The sequence below is a fragment of the Garra rufa genome, chromosome 7 (assembly GCF_049309525.1).
Source record: "Garra rufa chromosome 7, GarRuf1.0, whole genome shotgun sequence".
In the NCBI taxonomy this organism is placed as follows: Eukaryota; Metazoa; Chordata; class Actinopteri; order Cypriniformes; family Cyprinidae; genus Garra; species Garra rufa.
The window spans coordinates 5,936,578-5,961,118 of NC_133367.1; the positions used below are offsets into that span (position 1 = coordinate 5,936,578).

Sequence of the window (24,541 nt, forward strand, 5' to 3'; positions counted from 1 at the left end):
TTTCGCATCACAAAAACAACAGCATAAAACAGAAGCAAAAATACAGAAAAGACCTTCAGAAACACATTAGTTTTCAATAAACCCTTTTGGAAAACTTACTTAAAGTCTTGTCCACTAAGAAGAGCAATTATAAGTATTTAAAACGCCTATGTATCTGCCATTTAGGCCTGTAGCTTGTCAGCAATAATTCTCATATCTCTCAGACGGATTAGATTACAAAAACAATGTCCGCGAGTGTTAAAATTAGTAGGGTCTGCGCTAAAGTTGTATCTATAAAAATGTTCTCTAGGAAATAGAATGGATCGAATCCAATGAGCAACGCTTTCTCTTTGGCTATCTGCGTGTTTCCCGCAGTTACTTTCGTTTTCGTCTTCTTCGTGGGTTTTACTGGAGGGTTTCGAACGAGCTGAACAGTTACTGCCACCTGCTGTTCTTAAATGTTATCTATGATGTTTAGTACAAAATGTCACACATGCTAAGATTTGTATTTATTTTATACTTTCAATTCTTTCCATTTATATAGGGTGTAGTATTAATACTTGTTCTACAGCTTCGGCTTTATGTATATAGGCCCAATGCCCAACTGGTTTTTGAGTCCATCATTACTTTGCCCGGCTGTGGGTTGCCAACCATTGCATATAACAAAGAATCATCCCACATTAACGACAATGAAGTAGTTTTTGACTATTTAGGGAAATTTGGAAAAAAGAAGAAAATAAACAATATAGGCAAAGACTCAAAAAGAACACAAATGATCTCAAACTGGACAAGGGTCAATAGACCCAAGACCTACAAATATAAGCATGACCATGAAAAATAAAAATCAAGACACAAAAACCTCAATGCACTGACAAATAGTCTGATAACATGAGCACAGAATCACAGAAACAGACTCTGGGCTTTACAAAGTAACCAGCAGCAGCACAAAGACGACACTCAACAAATTTAATGTTACTGACTGTTTCATATACAGTATATGAATCTGACACATTAATCAGACTTAAACTAGTTGCTGTAAGACAGAAATGTGTGTTTTGTCATCATTATCGCTTACTATAGGCAACGTTTTAACATTTACAGAGCAACATAAACAGAGCAAACTTACTTTTACTTACTTGTTCATGAAGTCTGTTGAGCACAGTTTAATCAGAAACACTCAGTTGCTGGTCATAGATTATAGGGAAGGAAGCAATTCACTATTGACTAGTTGCTTATTAGCATGCATATTACTAGAATATTTGCTGTTTATTAGTACTTATAAAGCTCATATTAATTCTTATCCTGCATGGCCATATTCTACATCCTTTAACCTTAATATATACCCAAACAGAACTACTGCAAACTACAAACAACTACCTTACTATCAGTAAGCAGCAAATTGGGAGTTTATTGAGGGAAAACTCTTAATGGTTAATGTGTTTCCTGATCTAAGTGTCACCAAAAGGAACATTAATCACAAACCACAACTTCCTTACGGGTATATGCTTCTCCTTTGGGCATGATCAGTAAGAAAACAAAGTTGACAGTGCTTAGCCTTGATACTCTTCCAACTGTAAACTCAAAGTCTCCACCTAACACTAATAAAAAATAATACAGCATGAGAAGCATTTACAAGAACTGAAATACACTGAGTGTAGGAGATGATTTTACCGACAGAGGAAGGTCAGCTTTGGAGCTGCAATAGAAAAGACCCGATCACCTTTGCTTTAAGAAAGATAGAGGAACTACAAAATGCAACTGATTATTTGAATGCAGAGACCTGTTAGATTGATGCAGACTGATTCAATCAGAAACACACTCTTTGAAAACACATAGCAGCGCTTTGTAATAAATTCTGTATTTAATTAAACCATGTAAAATATCATTAGAAACCCTCAAAAGAGCTGACTCTCTATTATGGCTCAAATTTTATATTGCCCATGTATACTTGTATGCTTACATTAATGCTGCATTATTTAATTTTTTTGTTCACCTGTATTCATGAGAAATAATTTTAAACTGCAATAAATAAGATTCTGATTAATAAATAATACATTTGTTAATACAATGCTATTTGAAGCTTACATTTACTATTGCATGTGTGTGTAAACACACTGAATTCATAAAAGCTGTTGGTTTTCGTTTTTGAATTGCTGTTAAAAATATAACATAAGCTAATCAGCAGTAAATCTTATTCTGTTTAAAATCAGTGAAGCATTTCCAAAAGAAATGAAGTTGAATGTTTCTGTATTTTACTGATGAATCCTCATAAAGATCAGGTGCTGAAGCCTCAAAACCTCCATCTTCAACATCACTGCTGATACAGAAGACTTGAGTTTGAGATCCTCACTACCTTTGTTCTTCCTGTTCACAAACACTTTAACACTTCTTCAGAGATTTTATTTACAATTTATGGGAATCCGTAGATAAATCATTTAATTCAAAGTATTCAAAGTCAAAATATGTTTGATAGTTTTGTCACACATTTATGTCTCCATCTGTATACTGTCAGTTACATGCCTCTTAAACCGTCAGCAAGTCACAAAATAACAAGCAAGTACTTTCCAAAAACACTGAGTCTTACATGGTTAAAGAGATTTTTTCATGAGGAAAAATCTGCTTAGACCAGTATTATTTAGATTATATAATTTAATACATAAAAAAATGTACCAATTATAATATTCAAAATATCATCATAGATGTCTGAAACAACATGCGGGAGAGTAAATGACCAGACAATTTACACTTTTAGGTGAACAGTCCCTTTAAATATACATATAATGGAAACATTTCTGTCTTTATACATTAGCCATTTATGTTTCATATTTCATGTCTCCAAGTTTACTTAAAAGAGAAGAACTGCTTATGTAGCTTCAATAATACTTAAAACAGGCAAGTGAAATTATTAGTTGTTTTTAATTGTGTATGTAGCATTTTATTTTCATGCAAATATAAATCTGTTAAAACATGTATTTGACTATCTAAAAGAAAGTGAAAGACACAAATGCTGTTAACTGGCGAAAGTGAAGGAGAGACTCCATCCACAGAACAAAGACAATATACTGGATATCTGTACATTAACAACAGACACACACATAACTAACCTAATATAAAATGAAATAGAATAACAATATGCATAAATGACAAGATAACAAATGTTTTAAATATCATATTTTACATTGTAGATTTGTTTTATATTTTTTGATACATTTAAGTGCTGGAACTGACAATCACATTTATGATTAGAAACATTTGAATCATTATGAATGAGTTTAATGCAAATATTACTAAACTGAAGAATCAAATTAATTGGAGCTTCCTTATTTTTAACCTTCAAATACAGTAAAATGATCACTTGAATACTAAATCAACATGAATCATTCAGTATCACATGTTTCTAACACACATGCTGCATTATTTGATTGTAAAGTCTGAGTCTCCTCACCTGTATGGATCACATTCACACATTTATCACACATTTCTTTCTCCTCATAGACACAGTAGTGAAGCTCTTCTGTGGATCCTCACCTGATGTTTACTGCTCCTTTCTTCATTATCTCAAACTATGATAGACAGCATTTATCATCTTTTGCTGACTAAATTTTGTGAGGGACTCTACAATCTCTCTCTGAATCTTCAGAGCCGTAAGGAGGAAGAGGAAAGACAGAAAAATCAGTGTTCACAAATTGCAAATGAGTTACTACACCAATTACAGTTTTTTAGAGTTATTCATTCAATTTACATGATCTTGCAGATATTTCTAAAACAATATTTGTGTTTTAAATACATTTGAACATGAACATTCATATGTTTGTGTTTCTCCTGTTGAGACACTATAAAGTCAAGTCAAGTCAAGTCACCTTTACTTATATAGCGCTTTAAACAATACAGATTGTGTCAAAGCAACTGCACAGTATTTAAACAGAACAATAGTGTGTAAGTAACGCATTATTGTAGATACTTAATTTTCAGTTTAAGGCAGTTCATCAATGAATTCAGTGATATCATCATCCAGTTCAGTTCAAATAGTATACGATATCGCTGGAAAGTGTCCCCAACTAAGCAAGCCAGAGGCGAAAAGTGAAACCCATGCTAATGAGTGAACGCCAAATATAATACACCACAAGGAACAAATACTAATGTGATTTTGCCTCAAAACAAAAACCTTTCAGTTAAATGTTCCACTAGTTAAAGCTGTTTTTCCTCTAGTTTAAACATTTGTATTGGTCTCAGTAAATAACTGGAAGTAAAGTAAGTGTAAAGTAATGTGACGTGTTGCTTGTCAAAGTAAAAACACACAAGAGACAGAGACATTGATCATGTGATACTGGACGGCTGTGAGCTGAAGCTGGAATCTGCACTGATTTTACCAGCGTTTTCCTCCAATCTGACCAAATCTATTTCAAACTGGAATGATTCACTATTACTGATGGCATTAATAAAGCAGCTGTTGTTGGAGAAAGCTCTGACAGTCTGCTTTTGTTCTCTTTCCTCCTTCGTGTTCAACATTTTGATCAACTTCACATTTCATTCGGACACAAATCCATTGGTGAAATAAAGCTTTCATTAATTTGATCATCTCCTTTCACAAATAATTGTAAATGAGGGCCTTTTTAATATCACAAAGTGAAGTTTACTCACCTCAGTTTACAGTTTGAGTCTCGTAGCACATCAATGAGCCGCTGCTTTGAGTCTTCAAAATTATTGTTTCTCAGATCAAGCTCTTTTAGAAACTGCAGTGCTTTTGTGTTTGTCAAAGACTGAGTTAAAGAAGAAACATCTGTAATGCCACAGTTACGAAGACTAGAAAGAGACAAACAGAGGAAGAGAAGATCATCTTACAAACAAATCATTAAGGAGAAGAATTTTACAAAAAATATAATGTGAACCCATGAACTCGCTCGTCTAGAGATTTTGATTCTTGTATGTGAATGTTACTGACCTCAATCTCTCCAGTTTACAGTGTGAATCCTTCAGTACATCACATAAGTGATTCACTCCTGTGTTTGTTATTTGATTTCCGTTCAGGTTCAGATCTCTCAGGTGTGATGGGTTTGATTTCAGAGCTGAAGTCACAGCAGAACAACCTTCATCTGTTATTTCACAGTATTCTAACCTACATTGACAAAGAGACGGAGAGCAGGAAAAAAAAAAAAGAAGAAAATAAAATAAGTCACAATTTTCATTAGCGAATAAAACAGAGGGGACAAAAGTCGTCTTGTTTATTTTACCACATTAGGGATGTTCATTTCAGTTATTTTCCCTAACCAACAAAAAACATATAGCTTCTTGGTGCTTTGGGCGTCCATAGTTCGAGTCCCGGCTCGTGAATCTTCCTGACCAGAAACTAACATTATAATTACATTTTCTACACATTAGATTTTTTTTTTTTTTAACATCTACCCCTACCCCAACCCTAAACCTACCCCTTAAAATAATGCAAACACAATAAATACTGTTGTACAGTGTAACAAAAATGACATCTCTACACCATCTAGCTTTAACCCTCTCTCTCACTTCACTTCCTGTTAACTAACTTCAGATTGTAAAAGCAAAATGCCAAAAAATTTTTTAAAAAGTTTGTGAAATTAAAATTAAATAAAATTAGACTGCATAAGTGTTTACTTTTAGTTTTACATGCTAAAAAAGCAGCAAAAATAACAGAACGTGAGGATTCATCACCACATCACACACCTGCAACAGTTCTGTGAACAGAGACAAAGAGAAAAAAATCTCATATACAAAATAAATATATACATTTAATGATGTTTCATTAACAAAGTTCGGGAGAAGCGCGTCAGATACTTAGCGTAAACAGCACAAGAGGAGCCCACTCAAGTCAATCAGCGCCATAGGTTAAATACAGCTGACTCACCTCCATTCACTTGATGGTTTATCAGTAACTGGTTCGCCTGTCCGCTACTACGTCGCAAAGACAAACTGCCACAAAAGAAGACGATTCCGACTCTCCTCCGGCCGGCTCCAGGACCGTGTCTTCCCCGCATTTCGCTTCAATTGAGCCCCAGGCCTCATCTCGCGGCCGCTGCTCGGCCCGGACCGCCTCACAACTCCTCGGCCTGCCCTCGCCTCCATCGGCGAGAACACCAGCCGATTCCCCAGCATCATCCGCTCGGTCAGGCAATCAATTCCGCCCATAGAGAAACGGACTATGGCGAGTATGAAACTAGCGCTGGCAAAATCCGATGTCCAGCCTTCACGCAAGTTAAACAAAACAGAATTATTTAACTTGTACAATAATCTGCAACTAACTAACCTCTCCCCCTCTAACCCCAAAGTCGACCAAAAGGAAACACAAACCTCCGGCCGCGCCGACGCCAATGTCTTTCTCCCGTGCGAGGCCTCTCACAGGGCTGAGAATCGATTCCAAGAATCGATTCCGAAGCATTAGGAATTGAGAGTCGATTCCAAAGTTTGGAATCGATCCCATCAAGGGGAATTGACTCCTTATTCAGAGCCGTGTTCCGTTCAACAACTTATATCTATGTATATAGATGCCTGTCAAACGAAAGACTGCATCCCACGAAGGCTGCATATCTCAGCTGCTAGTCATCAAATGTTGCCGAACGTTTTCGGCGATTCATGAAAATAAACTGAATGAAACGATCATTACAGAGCTCGTCTGAAACACCCATTAATTCGGCTCTTGCTCACTGATAATTGTCCACAAATTTGAGCGCTGCACGACGGAATAGACGTGAATGACGTCATCTTATTTACACCCTATATATAAATGCTATCTTTAACCTTTATCAGCCAATGATAATTCTGAAGAAAATGCAGAGAGCACCAATCAGTGGTCTCTAGAGCGCACCTGATTGACAGCTAATCCACAAGCTCTAACATTAGTGTTGTTGTTAAAGTTGTTTATTTTGTTTCACTGTATCGTTTGCTAATTTTGTGCGACGCATACTGTTAAAGTAAATATCATTCAGCTGAACTGTGGACATTAGACACTTCATGACTTGTTTTAGTATTGCAATAAATGCATGTCCATTGCTGAGCCCTGGGTTATGACTAATTCCATGGGCAATGCAGACAAATTACAATTTAAAATCTGTCAGAGCTACAAAAATATTGTACATTTTCATATTTTTACAATGAAGCTTCATATTATGAGAAAGCTACTTTCTTTGACTTCAATATCCTGCAGTCATTGCAAAATTAGCTTCCTCCAATTTAAATGGCAAGAATTGAAAACAACAGTGAGGAAATCGATTCTGAACCAGGAATCGAAATTGATTCCAAAAATTTCGGAATCAAACAACCCTACACAGAACAATGGCCGCAGCCCAGCCCTCCACCGCAGCTCCTCCTCAAGCAATGCCTGGGCCCGCAGCCCAAGCCAGCATTTGGCCGCTTCGTCTGCCAATCGCAGCCCTGGCCACCAACTTCTTTCTCGTGGAGTTTGCAGCCCAAGCAAGCGCTTGGCCACCAGTCTCAGCTCCGCCGCCCGCCCCCGGCAGCTCGGGGCTCGAAGCTCAAGCGAGCGCTTGGCCACAATGGCCGCCTCACACAGCCCCGCCTCCCGCTGCCGTCAGCTCGGATCTCGCAGCTCAAGCGAGCACCTGGCCACACTGGCTGTCACACACAGCCCCGCCTCCAGCTCATGTCAGCTCGGATCTCGCAGCTCAAGCGAGTGCTTGGCCGCACTTGCCGCCTCACACAGCCCCGCCTCCCGCTGCCGTCAGCTCGGATCTCGCAGCTCAAGCGAGCACTTGGCCGCACTGGCTGTCACACACAGCCCCGCCTCCAGCTCATGTCAGCTCGGATCTCGCAGCTCAAGCGAGTGCTTGGCCGCACTTGCCGCCTCACACAGCCCCGCCTCCCGCTGCCGTCAGCTCGGATCTCCCAGCTCAAGCGAGCACCTGGCCGCACTGGCTGTCACACACAGCCCCGCCTCCCGCTGCCGTCAGCTCGGGGCTCGCAGCTCAAGCGAGCACCTGGCCGCACTGGCTGTCACACACAGCCCCGCCTCCCTCTGCCGTCAGCTCGGGGCTCGCAGCTCAAGCGAGCGCCTGGTCGCACTGGCTGTCTCACACAGCCCCTCCACCAGCCTCCTACAGCTCACTCCTCCAACCACAGTACTCGCTCTTCACTGCAACACCAATGCCCATGCCATCAAATGCCACAGCTTCAGAGCCTCCCCAAGTGGCCCACAGCATCCGAGCACAGATACTGGCAGAAATTCAGGATGCTGGCTCCAGAGGCGGAACAATCCCCAACTCCAGTTCCTCATTATTCAGGATTAAGATTCCCCTAAACCACCCACTGAAACCCCTCCTCGACGCGTCCCTCAACACCATCCTCCAAGCATTCTCTCCATGAACCCTCCAGTCATACATAACTGCGTGGAAATGCTTCAAAGCTTTCTACCTCTCATACAACACACCCTTCCCGGATTTTTTCCCTACTCTCAATCACCTCATTCATCTCTTTTCTCGACAGGATCAAGGGACTCCAAGCCGGGCCCATCAAGGGCTACCTGAGCGCATTCAATTTTTCCACAAGCTGATGTTCGGGGCACCCTCTCCCGAAATAAATAACTCACAAACCTCTCTACTGATCAGGGGTTTCAACGATCCAGGCCCACCCGGCCCTACCCTAGACTTCCCATAATGCTAGACATCCTCTCACACACACTCCGCACCAGTTACCAGCCTCTCAGTACTGCCCGGACAGTCGATGCCATGTTCATTTTAGCCTTCTTCGGGTTCCTCAGATGCTTGGAACTCACCATCTCTTCTAAATTTGATCCAAATACCAACCCCACCATTTCAGATTTAACAGTACACGATAACGGTACAATTTCCTTCCTAATTAAACAAAGCAAGACAGACCAAGCCAAAAAAAGGCCACCTCATCTACATCTTCAACCTCCCTTCTCCAATCCAACCCTACCAGTCCATCCTTCAGTTTCTCTGCCTCAGAAATACCCAGGCTAAATCCCCCCGCGAGCCCTTGTTCTTAGACGAAGCCAAAAGACCTGCTAATAGCTTCTGGTTCCAAAAAACATCTCAAGTCCGTCCTGCAATCATCAGGCATCCTAGCAGGAAATTTCTCAATCCACTCTTTTCGCATCGGGGCAGCAACATCAGCAGCCCAGAAAGGCCTCTCCAAACAGCAGATCCAAACCCTAGGAAGATGGACATCAGAAGCCTTTCAGAGCTAAATCAGAACTAGCCAGTGACATATCAAAGAAGCCCACAAAACCCTCATCGGCCCATAAGCCATCCAAAGTAACCTTCCCACTCCAGGTCTCCCTATCCCCCCCCCCCCCCCCCCCCGCCTGGTGCAATGCTAGGAGTCTTGATCTCCCATCGTTGCCATGAGAGCCCTCCCAGGCGGGTCTTTTCTCCCTCCCGGCCCGGCGGGCCTAACCCTACACCTTCCCCTGCCTGGTGCAACACTAGGAGTCTTGATCTCCCATTATTGCCATGAGAGCCCTCCCAGGCAGGTTCTTTCACTTTCCCTTCCCGCCCGGCCGGCCAGACTCTATGCCTCCTCCCCCCGCCTGGTGCAACGCTAGGAGTCTTAATCTCCATAGCTGCCATGAGAGCCCTCCCAGGCGGGCTTGTCTTTCCGCCTCCCGCCCAGCGGGCCAAGCGCTATGCCTTCCTCTGTCCGATGCAATGCTAAGCGCCGTGATCTCCCATCATTGCCACGAGAGCCCTTCCAGGCAAGTTTTCCATTCCCGCCTGGTGGGCCAAACTCTACGCCTCCTCCCCCCGCCTGGTGCAATGCTAGGAGTCTTGATCTCCTATCATTGCCATGAGAGCCCTCCCAGGCAGGTTCGTTCATTTTTCCCTTCCCACCCAGCGGGCGGGCCAAACGCTACGCCTTCACCCTGCCTGGTGCAATGCTAGGAGTCTTGATCTCCTATCATTGCCATGAGAGCCCTCCCAGGCAGGTTTTTCTCTCATCCCCCCCACCCAGGGGCTAAACTCTCCCTTCCCCCCGCCTGGTGCAACGCTAGGAGTCTTGATCTCCCATCGTTGCCAAGAGAGCCCTCCCAGGCGGGCTTTTCATTCTGCCTCCCCGCCGGTGAGAGCCCTCCCGGTCGGGCCTACATACTCGCCGCCCACAAGCGAGACTCATCTATCCAACGCCGCGTGCCATAATCTCCCGCCTATCATCTCAGTAGTCCTTCCGACCCCAAATCACGTACTTCAACATCAACAGCCGGCAGGGCCTACCTGACTGTAGCCTCAAACCAGAGCACTCTGGCCTGCCTACCTGCCAACTTCCCGATCATCAGCCCCCGTCACATTAGTGCCTATTTTGGGGGGTGTCTTTAATCCGGCGGCTGTCCTTCTATCTATTTGCTTTTTGGGGGGTACTCTGGGTTCGGGCCATCCCCGAGCTCGGAGCCCTTCACCGGACAGCACGCCAAACATGCATTTCTATTCTCCGGCTAATTATATGTAAGCGCGAACTCGTGAAATGATGTTTCATTAACAAAGTTCGGGAGAAGCGCGTCAGATACTTAGCGTAAACAGCACAAGAGGAGCCCACTCAAGTCAATCAGCGCCATAGGTTAAATACAGCTGACTCACCTCCATTCACTTGATGGTTTATCAGTAACCCTCCACCACCCCATCTCCTCACTCCGAGTTCTCACTACTCCTATTGGGGGGTACTCTGGGTTCGGGCCATCCCCGAGCTCGGAGCCCTTCACCGGACAGCACGCCAAACATGCATTTCTATTCTCCGGCTAATTATATGTAAGCGCGAACTCGTGAAATGTATTTTACTTCCTTTACAAAAGAAAAAAAAGCCTGTGTGACAAATAGTATGTGATAAGTTTTAGCTTTTTGTGACGCGCTCCACAAATAAGTTCATGGAAACCAAGACGACAGAAAGCAGATCCTGTTTGTCTTGTTTGATCCTGTTTTACAAAAGCACAATGCTTTATTTTTGTTGTGACTGGACACAAATAAAAGTAAACTCTTTATAGTTTCAAACGATGCCTTACTCGTATCTGTTACAAGGAAATAATTGAAGTGATGGCACTGGTGCCTCATGCACACACATATCTGTTGTAGCATTTCTAACTTCACATTGCAGCTGTTCATCATTAAAATAAAATAGTGAATCAAACACATAAAAAATGAACACTGCTTAATTTAAATATTCGATAGTATAATCTGTGCTGTTCAGTATGACCACCGTACCATTGTGCTGTTATGACAAACACATTTTTGCTCATGCGAAGAATGATGTTTTAGTTTGATCTTGATTACATACAGTGTATCCAGAAAGTATTCACAGCACTTCACTTTTTCCACATTTTGTTATGTTACAGCCTTATTCCAAAATGTATTCAATTCTAGAGACAATACCCCAAAATCACAATGAAAAGAAATTTGTTTGAAATATTTGCAAATTTATCACATGCACATAAGTATTCACAGCCTTTGCTCAATACTTTGTTGAAGCACCTTTGGCACCAATTACAGCCTTGGGTCTTTTTGAGTATGATGCTAAACGCTTTGCTCATCACCATTTGGCCACTCTTCTCCTCATCTCTTCACCTTTCAAGCTCTGTCAGGTTGGATGGGGGCAGAAGCTCATTTTCAGTTTTCTTCAGAAATGTTTGATTGGGTTCAAGCTTACTGTATCTGTTTTTACCCTCTCTGTCTCTCAAAACTCAATTTTTTATTTTAACTATAGCAGAAGTTTAAAATTACTAAACATTTTAAACCATTTAACTATTAATAATTGGTTAAAAATGTGAAGTCAGACTTATCATAACAAATTTTGGTTTAAAGTGTTAAAGTAATTTTCATGATTTTGGTTCTTGTATGTGAATGTTACTGACCTCAGTCTTTCCAGTTTACAGTGTGAATCCTTCAGTACGTCACATATGCCATTCACTCCTGTGTTTTTTAGTTGATTCCTGCTCAGGTTCAGTTCTCTCAGGTGTGATGGGTTTGATTTCAGAGCTGAAGTCAGGATGAGACACTGTCCCTCTGTAATACTGCATTCCCACAGACTGAAGACAGAAAAAGAAAGAACAATGATGATAAAAAAGCCCTTTGATTTCACTTTTGCTTAGTCCCTCCCTGTTCTAGCTCATACTAATCTGAATGATATCTGAAACAAGCAGTTTATTTTATTTGGAAAAGGAAAGGAATAAATAATGTGTGGCCAAGTATGGTGACCCATACTCAGAATTTGTGCTCTGCTTTTAACCCATCCATGTGTGCACACACACAGTGTGAACACACACCTGGAGCAGTGGGCCGCCATATTGCTACAATGCCCAGGGAGCAGTTTGGAGTTCGGTGTCTTGCTCAAGGGTACCTCAGTCGTGGTATTGAGGGTGGAGAGAACGCTGGTTATTCACTCCTCCCACTTACAATCCCTGCCAAACCTGAGACTCAAACCCGCAACTTTCAAGTTACAAGTCTGACTCTTAAATTTCTTAAATTTTAAGTTGCTTTGAATAAAAGCATTAGCTATGTGAATAAATCTAAATGTAGATCCAAGTTTTAAATACTTGGAATGTAAAAATTAATTAGAATTTATGATGAATGGAAAAGGCTGAAATATGCAATGCTACATATTGTAACTTGGGTCCATTGGTCTTTAAACAGCAAACATTAACTGTCACTGTAACTGTTGTACAGTATAATGATACTAACTCTAGTTTCTCCAGCTTGAATTGTGGGTTCATCAGTAGATCACTGAGGTTTTTCACTCCAGAGTCTCCTAGTTTATTCCAGTTTAGGTCCAGTTCTCTCAGGTGTGATGGGTTTGATTTCAGAGCTGAAGTCACGGCAGAACAACCTTCATCTGTCATTTCACAGTATCTTAACCTGTGATGGTAAAAAGAGCAAAAAATAAGAAAAGAAATAGAAAATATCACTATCATCATGTTTATTTCACCATCAGCATGAGAGACTGAGTGAATGATTTCTGCATGTACACAATCAGAATGCACTGCTTTAAACAATATAACTTTAGACTTTTTGTATTAATATAAATGCATTTTAACTGTACTAACTGTAGTTTCTCCAGCTTGAATTGTGGGTTCATCAGTAGATCACTGAGGTTTTTCACTCCAGAGTCTCCTAGGTTATTTCTGCTTAGGTTCAGTTCTACCAGGTGTGATGGATTTGATTTCAGAGCTGAAGTCAGGAGGAGACACTGTTCCTCTGTAATTCTGCATCCAGACAGACTGAAGATAAAAAGAGGAAGAAAAATGGTGATCAACATACTAATGTGTTTTGTGTCATCCTGATTATTGCTGATAAATAAATTGTGATAACTGTGTGCAGGTAACATGGAGAAAGTGTGGTATGAGTACCATTGTATTTGTACTAAGGGTCCCTCTAGTGGTACGCAGAGGAATCACCAAATTAAATATAAATTCATGTTAAAATGCAATACAATTTAATTTAATCTTAATTTGAGTAAAGTTTTAAATTTTTATTCTAAATATTTTTTTTCATTTACATGTACTGTACAGTTTTTTTAACTTTTAGGTACAACACATTTAAAATGAATCATTTTTATTATTATTATTTATTATTTACCTGTTTGTAAACACTGTGCAGTGTTAATGTTCAAACTGTGTATTTATAATGTTAGGTGGCTAACAACAATAAAACTGCATTGTTTTGAACTATGCAAAGTTGTAGCTGAATAGTTAGATCTACTACATGCTGGTCATTATGGTAGTATTTGGAGAGCCAAATATTTTATGACATGGAACTTAGTATAAAAAGTTTGACAACCACTGGACTACACATTTGAGGCAGATACTGATCACTGATTCTAAAAATGCTCTTGTTCAATTTTTACATTTTACAGTATATACTGCATCAAAATTAGACATTAGTATACAGGTACATTTGTATTTTACAATCTTTTAGAAATCCAAACTTCTCCAAAAAAATTATAAATCCATACTTACTACATATAAAAAAACACACACACAAAGTGCAGCACTAAAAATGCATTTATGAAAAACTATATATTTATTATGAATTTATTTTTTTTTAATGAGGTATCAGCATATGATAGATAAGACAAAAAATATAGTTCAGCACAAAACATTTAAAGTATACACATCCAAATGTAGTGCTTTTAGTGTTTTATGCCATTTTTGTAAGCCACAGCAACAGTATGGAGGATCAGAAATTACTTAAATATGAATTAAAAATGCAGAAGTAAATGCATAAATACATGTAAAAATACATAAATGGTACTAGTAGTATCCACAATAGTACAGCTGTAATGATAACAGTCCTGTGTAATCCTGCATTAAGAGAGGTTAGGACTGCCTATCTTATAAACATACGGACACCGAAATACAGAAAGAAATGTAGAAATGCACAAATGCACAAAACAAAATGCAAAAATAAATGTAGAAATACATAAATAAATTTAGAATTTTTGTCATTTCTATTAAAATTAATGTAACATTTGAAATAAACTAACAATACTCACATCAGTGTTTTGAGTTGACAGTGTTTATCCTGCAGTAGAGCAGCGATCTGATTCACTCGTGTGTCTCCTAGTTCATGTTCATGTTTACTCAGATTCAGCTCTCTCAGGAGAAGCAGGTTTTTACCCACAATTCCAGTCACATACTGACAGGCTTCATCTGCAGCAGGACCCAAAAACCTGCAAAAGAGAAGATGAAGCAAGATTTAATTCAGTTCTTAATGATTTATAGGTCCATCGCATTACAAAAATTACTGACACAATAAAAAAAACTGTATTATTCTAAAATCAAGATCTAGAAATCGTAAAACTTTCGAACATTTGAATACACAAATAAATACATAAATATTTGAAAACAAAGTCTAATAGTCACAGTTATTTGAAAGAAACTAGGGGGACACTAGTCCTAAATCAAACAGAACAGAAATGTTCCACAGAACAGAACAGCAAAACATCACTAGATCATGATTTTCAGTTTACAAATACAGTGTGCAATTAAAAGCCTTAAGATCTTTCAAAAGGAGTGAGAAATGTCAACACAGAGAAAACTGGCTTGTGAAACTAAATGTTTTTGATCATCTGCAGACTCACAGGCCTGCAGTAGAGATACACTGAGTGAATCTGAGCTTGATGGCAATTAACAGTGTATTCAGAAACAGTTAAGTAATGTTTAAATTACACAGCAGCGTCTTTATTTCACCCGCAAATGGAGAAGAGCCTGGGCCCTGGCCCCCATCAAGCACCTTCTCTAGAGACACCATCGAGAGCATTCTAAAGACAGACTGAAAGCCATCCATCTAGCTTCATCTATCAAACTGTCAGGAAGCTTAACTCTCTTTCTGTCTCAAGGGTTCGCGAGTAATGCATTTTCAATTCTCTGTATGTATGTGCTGTACATATGGCAGAACTGACAATAAAGCAGACTTTGATTATCAATACACCAAAACCTGCAATCTCACATGATCATTCTGCTGCAACAAATGTTTAGATTCTTGCATAGCTAAAACAAAACCAAAAAAAAAAAAAACATAATTTAAGCATTTTGCATTATTTCATTTTGTCTCACCTCAGTGTCTTCAGTTGACAGTTTGGATCCTGTAGTAAATCACTGAGTTCCTTCACTCCTGATTGTCCAGGATCATTTCCTGCGAGATCCAGCTCTATCAGGTGTGAAGGGTTTGATTTTAGAGCTGAAGCCAGAGCTTTATAACCTTCTTGAGTGATACTGCAGTCTGAAAGCCTAGAACCAGAATGAAAAAAAAAATTAGTCTGAAAACATCCTAGCTGTTGATTTGCAAGTATATATACAAACATATATGCATGATCACAGATACAAATGAACCATCATATGCATGTTGAACATAACGAAATACATTCTGTAAAAGGTATAGCACATGTGACGGCTAAGGACAGTGTCAATAGCAGATCAAATAAAAAAAGAACACCAGGGCAGTCATAAATATAAAAGTACCTCAATGCATAACATACAGTCTCGTGCATTGTCTATGTCTAGTTTTCAACTTATGTTTTTGTTGAGCTCAATTTTGGTCTATTGTAACACAACTTACCTCAGTATCTCCAAATGACACTTCATATTTTCCAGTCCAGTGCAGAGCAGCTTCACTCCTGAATCTTGCAGATTATTATTGCTCATGTTCAGCTCTTTTAGACTGGTATCTGATCCAAGAACTGTAGCCAGAGCTGAGCAGCTTTTGTCTGTTAAGCCACAATCATTTAGCCTATGTGCGAAATACGATTACAGAATAATTAGATTAAATACATTTGCTAAATACAAATAATAAATATATAAATTAATCTATAGCTTTAAATACAACAAATTATACATTTGAAAGTACTAGTTCCATGGCTTCAAAGAAAATGATTGAGTGAATTCTGATTAAACACTTTTACCATTGTGATCATGTGCTCAACATTGGCTACAACAATTACTGATAGATTACTATAGATTACTGACAAACTACGCAAAATTGAGTTAATAATTGCAGATGAATCATATTCGAATGCGATTCATCTGCAATTAAGAACTCAATTTTGTGTAGCTTGTTGTTGATTTACGGCTCTGTTTTTTAAATGCTGAGCCATCTGAATGCACATTCTTTACTACTAATCATAGAACCAGCTTTACTGACAAGATGTGCATGACAATCACATATGTTTTATTGTTGAGCCCTAGCTGGAATTATACATTAAAATAAATCATGGCAAACATTTGTGTGGACATTTGATGAACTAACCATCAACATTCAAAATAGTTTTCTAATGTCAAACCTCAACAACCCTGAATGGAGCACTTTCTGCCACTAACATTAATTGTTTTTTTAAAAAAAAAACTCTTCATTATCAGCTAAACAAACAAACATGTTTTTATAATTTTCTAGAACAACAATATGTTCCATGACATTTTATATTTATTACATTTTTCACATATTTTCCAGGACTAAAAAAAATCTGTAATTAATTTTACAGGCTTTCCAGGATGCATGGAACCCCAGATATATATATATTTTTTTTCTCAGAAGAAAACCAAAAACTTACAGAGCTCTTTTGCAGGTTTTGATTACTGGCAATAATCTGATGAGACATTCATCTGATTTCTTGAATTTCTGAAGCTCAAACTCCTCCAGCTCCTCCTCTGATGTCAACAACACAAAGGCCAAAGCAGACCACTGGGCAGGTGAAAGATCAGCAGATGAAAGACTTCCTTTGCTAAGGTGGGTCTGAATGTCTTTCACCAGAGTTTGGTCATTCAGTTCATTCAGACAGTAGAACAGATTGATGGATCTCTCTGGAGACAGATTAGCTTCAAATTTCTGCTTGATGTACTGAACTATTTCCTTTTTGCTCTCTTCATTGTCATCTTCCTGTGTCAACAGACCTCGTAAGAGTTGTCTATTGGACTGGAGTGACAAACCAAGGAGGAAGCGAAGGAAAAGGTCCAAGTGTCCATTATCACTCTCTAGTGCCTTGTCCACTGCAGTCTTGAGCAAATCAATCATGGTTTCACTTTTGTTTTCCTGTTCTGTAGAGTCATGAACAAATATACTTCTCTTCTTTATGTCTAGAAACAGATGTGCATAAAGAGCTGCAATAAACTCTTGAATGCTCAAGTGAACAAAGCAGTACATGCTACCAAGAACAATCCCTGTTTCCTCCTTAAAGATCTGGGTACACACGCCTGAATACACTGATGCCTTATAGATGTCAATACCACAGGCTTTCAGGTCTGTGTCATAGAAGACCACATTGTTTCTTTCCAGCTGATGACATGCCAGGTTCCCTAGTGATAAGATGGCATCTTTATCCCAGGAAACATCTGGTGTATATTCTCCATCATACTTTCGTCTGCTTTGCTGGATCTGAAATCTGAGAAAGTGTGTGTACATTTGTGTCAGAGTCTTAGGAGTGTCTTCAGTATTTAAATCCTGCAGTATTTTGGAGGTGTCATCAGCCTGATTATTTTTCACATCATTATATCTTTTCTCCCCCAAAATGTTCTGAAGAACAGTGGCTGAAATCCAGCAGAAGACTGGGATGTGGCACATAATAAAGAGACTCTTTGATTGTTTAACATGATCGATGATTTCTTTGGCCAGATTCTCATCTGTGATTCTTTTTCTGAAGTACTGCTCCTTTTGTGCATCATTGAATCCTTGTATCTCTGTCAGCCGGTCGATACAGTCAGGAGGAATCTTACTGGCAGCTGCTGGTCTGGTGGTGATCCAGATGAGAGCAGAAGGAAGCAGATTTCCCTTGATGAGGTTTGTCAGGAGAACATCCAGAGAGGCTGGTGATGAAACATCAAGCCACATCTCATTGTCCTGAAAATTTACAGGAAGTCGACATTCATCTAATCCATCAAGGATTAACAAGACTTTGAATTTATTTTTTCTTGTAAGTTTAAGTCCTTTTGTCTCAGGAAAAAACTGAGTTATAAGGTCCATCAAACTTAGTTTTTCTTGCTCCTTTAAGTTCATCTCTCTAAATGGAAGAGGAAATATGAAGCTGATATCTTGATTTTCTTTTCCTTCGGCCCAATCCAGAACAAACTTTTGCACAGAAACTGATTTTCCGATGCCAGCAACTCCTTTTGTCAGTACAGTTCTGATCTGCTTGTCTTGTTCAGGTGCTTCAAATAAATGTTTGCACTCAACCTGTATCTCTTGTGATTCATGACGTCTGGAAGCAACTTCAATCTGTCTTACCTCATGTTCAGTATTAACCTGTTCACTACAACCCTGAGTGATATATAGATCTGTGTAGATGTTATTCAGAAGTGTAGAGTCACCTTGCTTTGCATTTCCTTCAAACACACATTGATACTTCTTCTTTAGGCTACATTTTAGCTGATGTATGAAGATCAGCTCATCTAAACAGAAAAAAATATAGCTATATTTTAATCTTATTTTCTCTCCTATATTTATAAGTGACAGTCTGACAAATTGTCATGAGTCTCTTACCTTCTAGAGTATCAGCCTCGACATCTTGCTTCATCTCTCTCAGGAAGTGGAGTGTTAGATCAAGAGCTGCTTCTTTGATACTGCATCTGTTCTCATTAAAATCCTCCACAATGTATTGTATATCATCTTTTTGTAATATTTTCTTAAACTTGTCCAGTTCTTTCTTCAGAAATGTGATTATTTTCTTCTCAAGATCCTACAAACCAAGAAAAATTGAACCAAATCCGCATCCATATTTGGTCCTAATTATGCAGTCAGTAATTAAAAATATTTGTAAAAGAAACAAGAAATATTGTCTAGTAACCAATTTGTTTGTTATAAATCTAAACATTTATGAAAATATTTTCCTACCTGGAAGATTCCAGAGAGTTTGTCTGTGAAATTCTTGTGGTTTCTGTTAATCTGAAAGTCTGAATCTAATGTTTCATGTTGTAGCCTGTTAAAATGGAGAATAAAATGAAATGCGTTTAAAGCAAAATATTACAGTAACCTTGCTTTTTTATCAAACACAAAAGCATCAGCTATTTATGCTGCAGCTATAATTTTATGTTGTTAAAGAGAAGGTTCTATTTAAGTAGAAATTTTAAGTAAAAACAGAATCTCTTGTTGCAATATTTTCTGTCCTATAAGGATATAACTATTAATGCAAACTGCAGAAAAAAATGTATTCAGTCTCGTTTTGAATGGTTTAATGCTGTAAATTGTAACTGAACAGACAAAAGCATGTCTCTATGGTGAATTTACTCCTCTTTGCTGCTGCCTGTGTAATTGTATCACTGGAAAGAAGCTCTAGACCGACTTCAATAAAAGGAATTTGGATTTGGGATTATGATGATTTGTTGTTTTGTTTAGTTAATTTATCAAAAAATATCCCAGTGGAGAAATAACTAGTGCCATACATGAAATACCTTTCAGCAGCTGATGGTGTTTCCTCACTGAATATCGGTGGGGAGCCTGATATTACACTAATGACACAAATAAGAGAGGGGGAGAGATGGACAGATTTGAATTTGAATTAGATTTGAATTATAAAACTACTTTATTTAACAATTTTAACAACAGATCATACAATCCATCTTAATTAAAAACCACACAAAACACTAAATATGTTATTCAATACAGCTTGAGGAAAATAAATCATTATCTATAACACACAAAGAGTCTTCATAGTTCCATACATCTTTAAAACCCTGAATATTATTCATTATGTTTATAAAACAAAAATTCATGTCCTATTCTTCCTTTAACTAGACTTCTAAAAGTGACATCAACATAATTACCTTTCTTCCTTTCTACTTTTTTTGCTTCTAGTTAGAACAATTGCAATCTTTCTTTGGCCAACAATAAAATTCAATAATCGTCCCTTTTTATACTTTCTTTCCAATACTTAAAACCATAATTGAAACCAGCATTGAAAAAACAACCTTAAAACCTCCAAGATGCCTTAAAAAGAGCATATTTAATCTGCTGCAATACAAAAAAAAAAGAATAAAAAAAAGAAATACTGTTTCTCTTTTTTCACAGAAAGGATACTTACTTTAAACAGACAGATTAATAATACTTACAAATGCATTCACAGCAACAATTCCATGTAATAGCTTCCATGCCAAATCTCCAGTAACTTTGGTCAATGGTGGTTTATTTAATATTCTCCATACAGGTTTACAATTCTCATCAACACCAAAGTGTGATTTCCAGGGGATGACTCTTTTACTATATAATTTATCTTTATTTAACACTCTAACACTCATATCGTAAAATGTTTTCTCCACAATTGAGCTTATTTTAAAAACCCTTTGCTCTCATATCATTAAACAAGGAGTGAGAAAATGCTTCTTGTGTAAAATCTGGGGAATTTTTGGGGAAGAGTCATTTTATCAAGTATAAGTCCATTATTGTGTTCTGTTGTCAGATTCATCTCTTCTACAGTTAAACATCCTTCAACTCTGTCCAACAAAGCTCCAGCTATCCTCCTTGATTTTTTCCCCAGACACTACATCAATTCTGTTAAAGTCACATCCACAAATGTTCAACTGTTGTCCCAAGGTGACCACTTTCGCATTTCTCAAGCTTTTGGTTATTCCAAAGAAAGACTTTTCACCAATGTCCAGCCTTGCTCCTCTCACTAAAGGTTGCACACACTTGATCCAAAAGAGATTCTTAGTAAGTCCTATTCCTCCCACTCTCTCCAATATGAGACTTGCTCCACCCCTCCATGTGTTATTTTCAAGATAAAGGAATTTTTGCACAAACTGTAACCTAAAAGTCATTTTACTTTCTAGGTTAACAAGCCCTTGCCCTTCCCCTTCATCTTGTCATAAAAACAGAACACATTTTGGAACCCAATGTAATTTGCTCCAGAAATAAATCAACAATTAATGCTTGTATCTTTGATAACAAACCCAAAGGTGGTTCAAGTGATGCCAGACGATGCCACAGGGTGGACGCCACCAAGTTATTAATTATAAGTGTGCGTCCTCTATATGACATTCTAGGGAGTAGCCAATTCCACTTTCTTAATTTTCCTCTGATCATTTCCACTACCCCATCCCAAAGCCTCATGTAACAAATTTTCTGTTAACTGTGCCACTAAATTCGCTTTAGATGTTTCCTCTGCCTGCAGTAAATCACTCAGGAAATCTTCACACAATAGTCTATCTTCCACATACTCACTTTTGTATAATTCTTCATAGAACTCAACAATTCTCTGACGTATATCTGATATATATATATATATATATATATATATATATATATATATAAAATTAGATAGGAGTCTAAATGTCAATCAAAATATTTTCAATACATAAATATCAACAAATATCAAGGAATTAATTTTATTTCACTATTTACAGTGTATCTGCAGATTTTTTTTATATCAATGGCAATTTATGAACCTTTTTAAGAGCTGCACAAGTAAAATGAACAGTATGAGTAGGGTTGGACGATGTACGGTATTAAGCAATAAAATTACATGATTTACAGTTCAGATACAGGTTTTTCACAAAAAAAAAATCGTATACATTGGCATTTCAGCCTTTATCCCATTAAAAGGAATAAATCAAGTATGTAATGCATTACATTTATTTAAAACATAATGTCCTAATTGTTTAGATTTTTAGAAAGCACATTAACTTCTTTCACATTTACAACTCTGTTTGCTGCATAAAAAACATTGGTCGAGATTTGCAACAGTGGCGGTTCTAGGCGGGGGCCAGAGGGGGCCAGTGCCCCTGCGTCAGCACACTTGGCCTCTCCACTGGCCCCCCTAAATCTGGAATCGTTTCTGGAAAACATTTTTCGATCCAGTTTTTTTCCTCTTTTTTTTTCTTCCACCGTTGCAGCCAGTGACTGTAAATATAGGTCTCAGCGTTGCAGCAGATACTACGTTTTAAGAAGTTTGATTACATTCTAATTGCGATTTGAATCCACAATTGTTTCAAATAACTTGTGTCCCTATCTGTGCTGCTAAAATGTCTACTTTTAAAGGAACCAATTAAAAACGGAATTAAATATTTTTTCTGTACATTAATTAGTTAAATGGCTTAAATGATTATCATTTACTACTAGACGTCTCTGTTAAAGTTTGTAAAGAATTTATACGCATTTCCGTAGTTGGATAAATTCCGCTTTCAGAATGATCACGTCCGTAACGCAGCTTCTTCCTCTGAAACACAAAAACGAAAATTTAAACAAAATAGAAATTTTAGGTTTTGTAAATAGCCAACCCTTGTCAATTCGGCAGATGTTGTTGCTTCTGGTTTGTGCACTGTAAATCGCAGAAATTCTACAAAATATGTTCTCTCCCAGAAACCCGTGACTTTTTTGTCACGTCCGTAACACACGTGTATTTCACTCATTTTAAATATAAAACAGTGTTTTAGACTGGGACTTTTTTTATGTCTGGACTCTATTTTAAGGGGTTTAGAAAAATATAAAGAGATGGTTCAATATGTTGGTAAAAAAAATATATTTCAGGTTTTGACTTTGAATGTCCCGTCTGTAACACTGGAATTGCTCATCATATTTTCTATTGTATTTTATTGCGCCACACCACACGCACTCGGTGTAATCAAGGGGTAATTTTGTTGTCGATCAGCCACTTAAACCGTTTCATCATCAGACTCCGACTCATATTGGTAAGGTACACTCGATACCATCCTTTCTATGTATTGTCCAGTCTCCATGGCTGTCATTTAGATATGGCAATGGGAAATGAGCTTTTCATTTCTGACACACACTGTACGCGCCACGGTAGAGCAATCCAGAGCCATCTGGTGTAATTTACTTAATTTCTACGACAAATATCCTAGTGGATAAATAAGCTAATGATATGACGTAACACAAACCAAATGAAATACCTGTCAGTAGCTGATGGTGTTTCCTTACTGAATACCGGGGGTTCATCTTTTGAATGGTCACTCTTCACAGACACAGAGCTGGACACATGTGAGCCTGATCCTACCCTAATGACACAGAAAGAAAAAAACTTACTACAAGAAGTTATGTTGGCACACATTTTCCCTAGTCCTTCACAGAAACGTTTGCAGAGTTTTAAAGATTGCAGTCATTCTCATTTACAGAGTCAGACTCGCATTTATTAAAAAAAATTCTCTAAAGTATTTCTGATCTAACTGAAGAGAACATTTTCTGTTTTGACTAAAATGAAGAGCAGAACTGTCAGCGCTACACAGTGCTGTTAGCATACTTCAATTAAAGGGACCATATGATGCTATTTTATGTTCATCACTTTGTTTATTGGGTGCAACAATAGCAGTATCAATGTCATTGTAATAATTACTGTATCCGTTTGACCCCGAGTCCAATCTGAGCTGAACTTTTACAGTGGTAAGGTTTGATTTTGCAACTCTCTTGCCTTTCAGATACAATTTCATAAAGTTATAATCGTACTTTACTGTAACAACTTTAAGTCTTGAAATGGCAACATACAATACAGTTATTTAGATGTGATTTACAGCATGATAAATCAATCTTAACCACTGATTCTAAACAAAGCGGGTTTACTTTCTCATCAGAACACAGCGTCTCCACAACATGACGACAACACTACAACTCACTGGAAACCTTTGAGTAAACCTTTGGACAGCATTAAGTTAATATTTCACATTGTGATGCAGACATTTGTGAACGTAATATTTGGACTTCAGTCGAGGCATTTTATGCATTTCTGGATCAGTGTTGTCTGTTAGATAAAACAAATCACTTTGCAGGAGGCTATGACCTTTGTAACTTTGAAGATCGTACCCAAACAGATACAAAGGACAATGAAAACATTAAAAAAGCATCATATGATCCCTTTAAATTAAGTGTGCAGACATTTTTAATGTCTGAATATACATTTATGACCTAAAAACCATGTGATGTGGAATCATTTATTCAAGTATCTACATACTCAGTGCTGAAGAGCAACTGTAAACTGGGTTTAGATTGTAAATGGTGATTTTGATTTTCAGCTCTCAAATATTTATCATCTATTAGCTACTTTTTAAATATTTGTATGTCATTTTTTTAATCATGAAGTTATAAAGCTCTGAAATTCTGCAAAGCATTTGTAAATATAAAACAATGTGTGTTAAGGTTTTGTTTTCTTA

The 24,541-nt window shown here is 38.1% G+C and overlaps 3 protein-coding genes across 3 annotated transcripts in view; 1 reads left to right on the forward strand and 2 right to left on the reverse strand.

Annotated features, from left to right (window-relative positions):
• The window catches only part of LOC141337866 (uncharacterized), a 287,141-nt gene that overhangs the window by 137,953 nt on the left and 124,647 nt on the right, over nt 1-24,541 (forward strand). The gene's annotated exons all lie outside the window — the stretch shown is intronic.
• Nucleotides 1-24,541, reverse strand: part of LOC141338689 (uncharacterized) — a 227,801-nt gene that overhangs the window by 101,435 nt on the left and 101,825 nt on the right.
• LOC141338675 (NACHT, LRR and PYD domains-containing protein 3-like) overlaps nt 1-24,541 on the reverse strand; it is a 102,274-nt gene that overhangs the window by 61,015 nt on the left and 16,718 nt on the right. The window contains exons 3-11 of the mRNA XM_073844281.1: nt 23,291-23,395; nt 19,838-19,894; nt 19,281-19,365; nt 18,930-19,125; nt 17,008-18,838; nt 16,020-16,190; nt 15,518-15,691; nt 14,455-14,631; nt 11,819-11,992 (exon numbers count right to left, since the gene is read on the reverse strand). Coding sequence (XP_073700382.1) covers nt 11,819-11,992; nt 14,455-14,631; nt 15,518-15,691; nt 16,020-16,190; nt 17,008-18,838; nt 18,930-19,125; nt 19,281-19,365; nt 19,838-19,894; nt 23,291-23,395 — 2,970 coding nt within the window. The remainder of the gene's footprint in view (nt 1-11,818; nt 11,993-14,454; nt 14,632-15,517; nt 15,692-16,019; nt 16,191-17,007; nt 18,839-18,929; nt 19,126-19,280; nt 19,366-19,837; nt 19,895-23,290; nt 23,396-24,541) is intronic.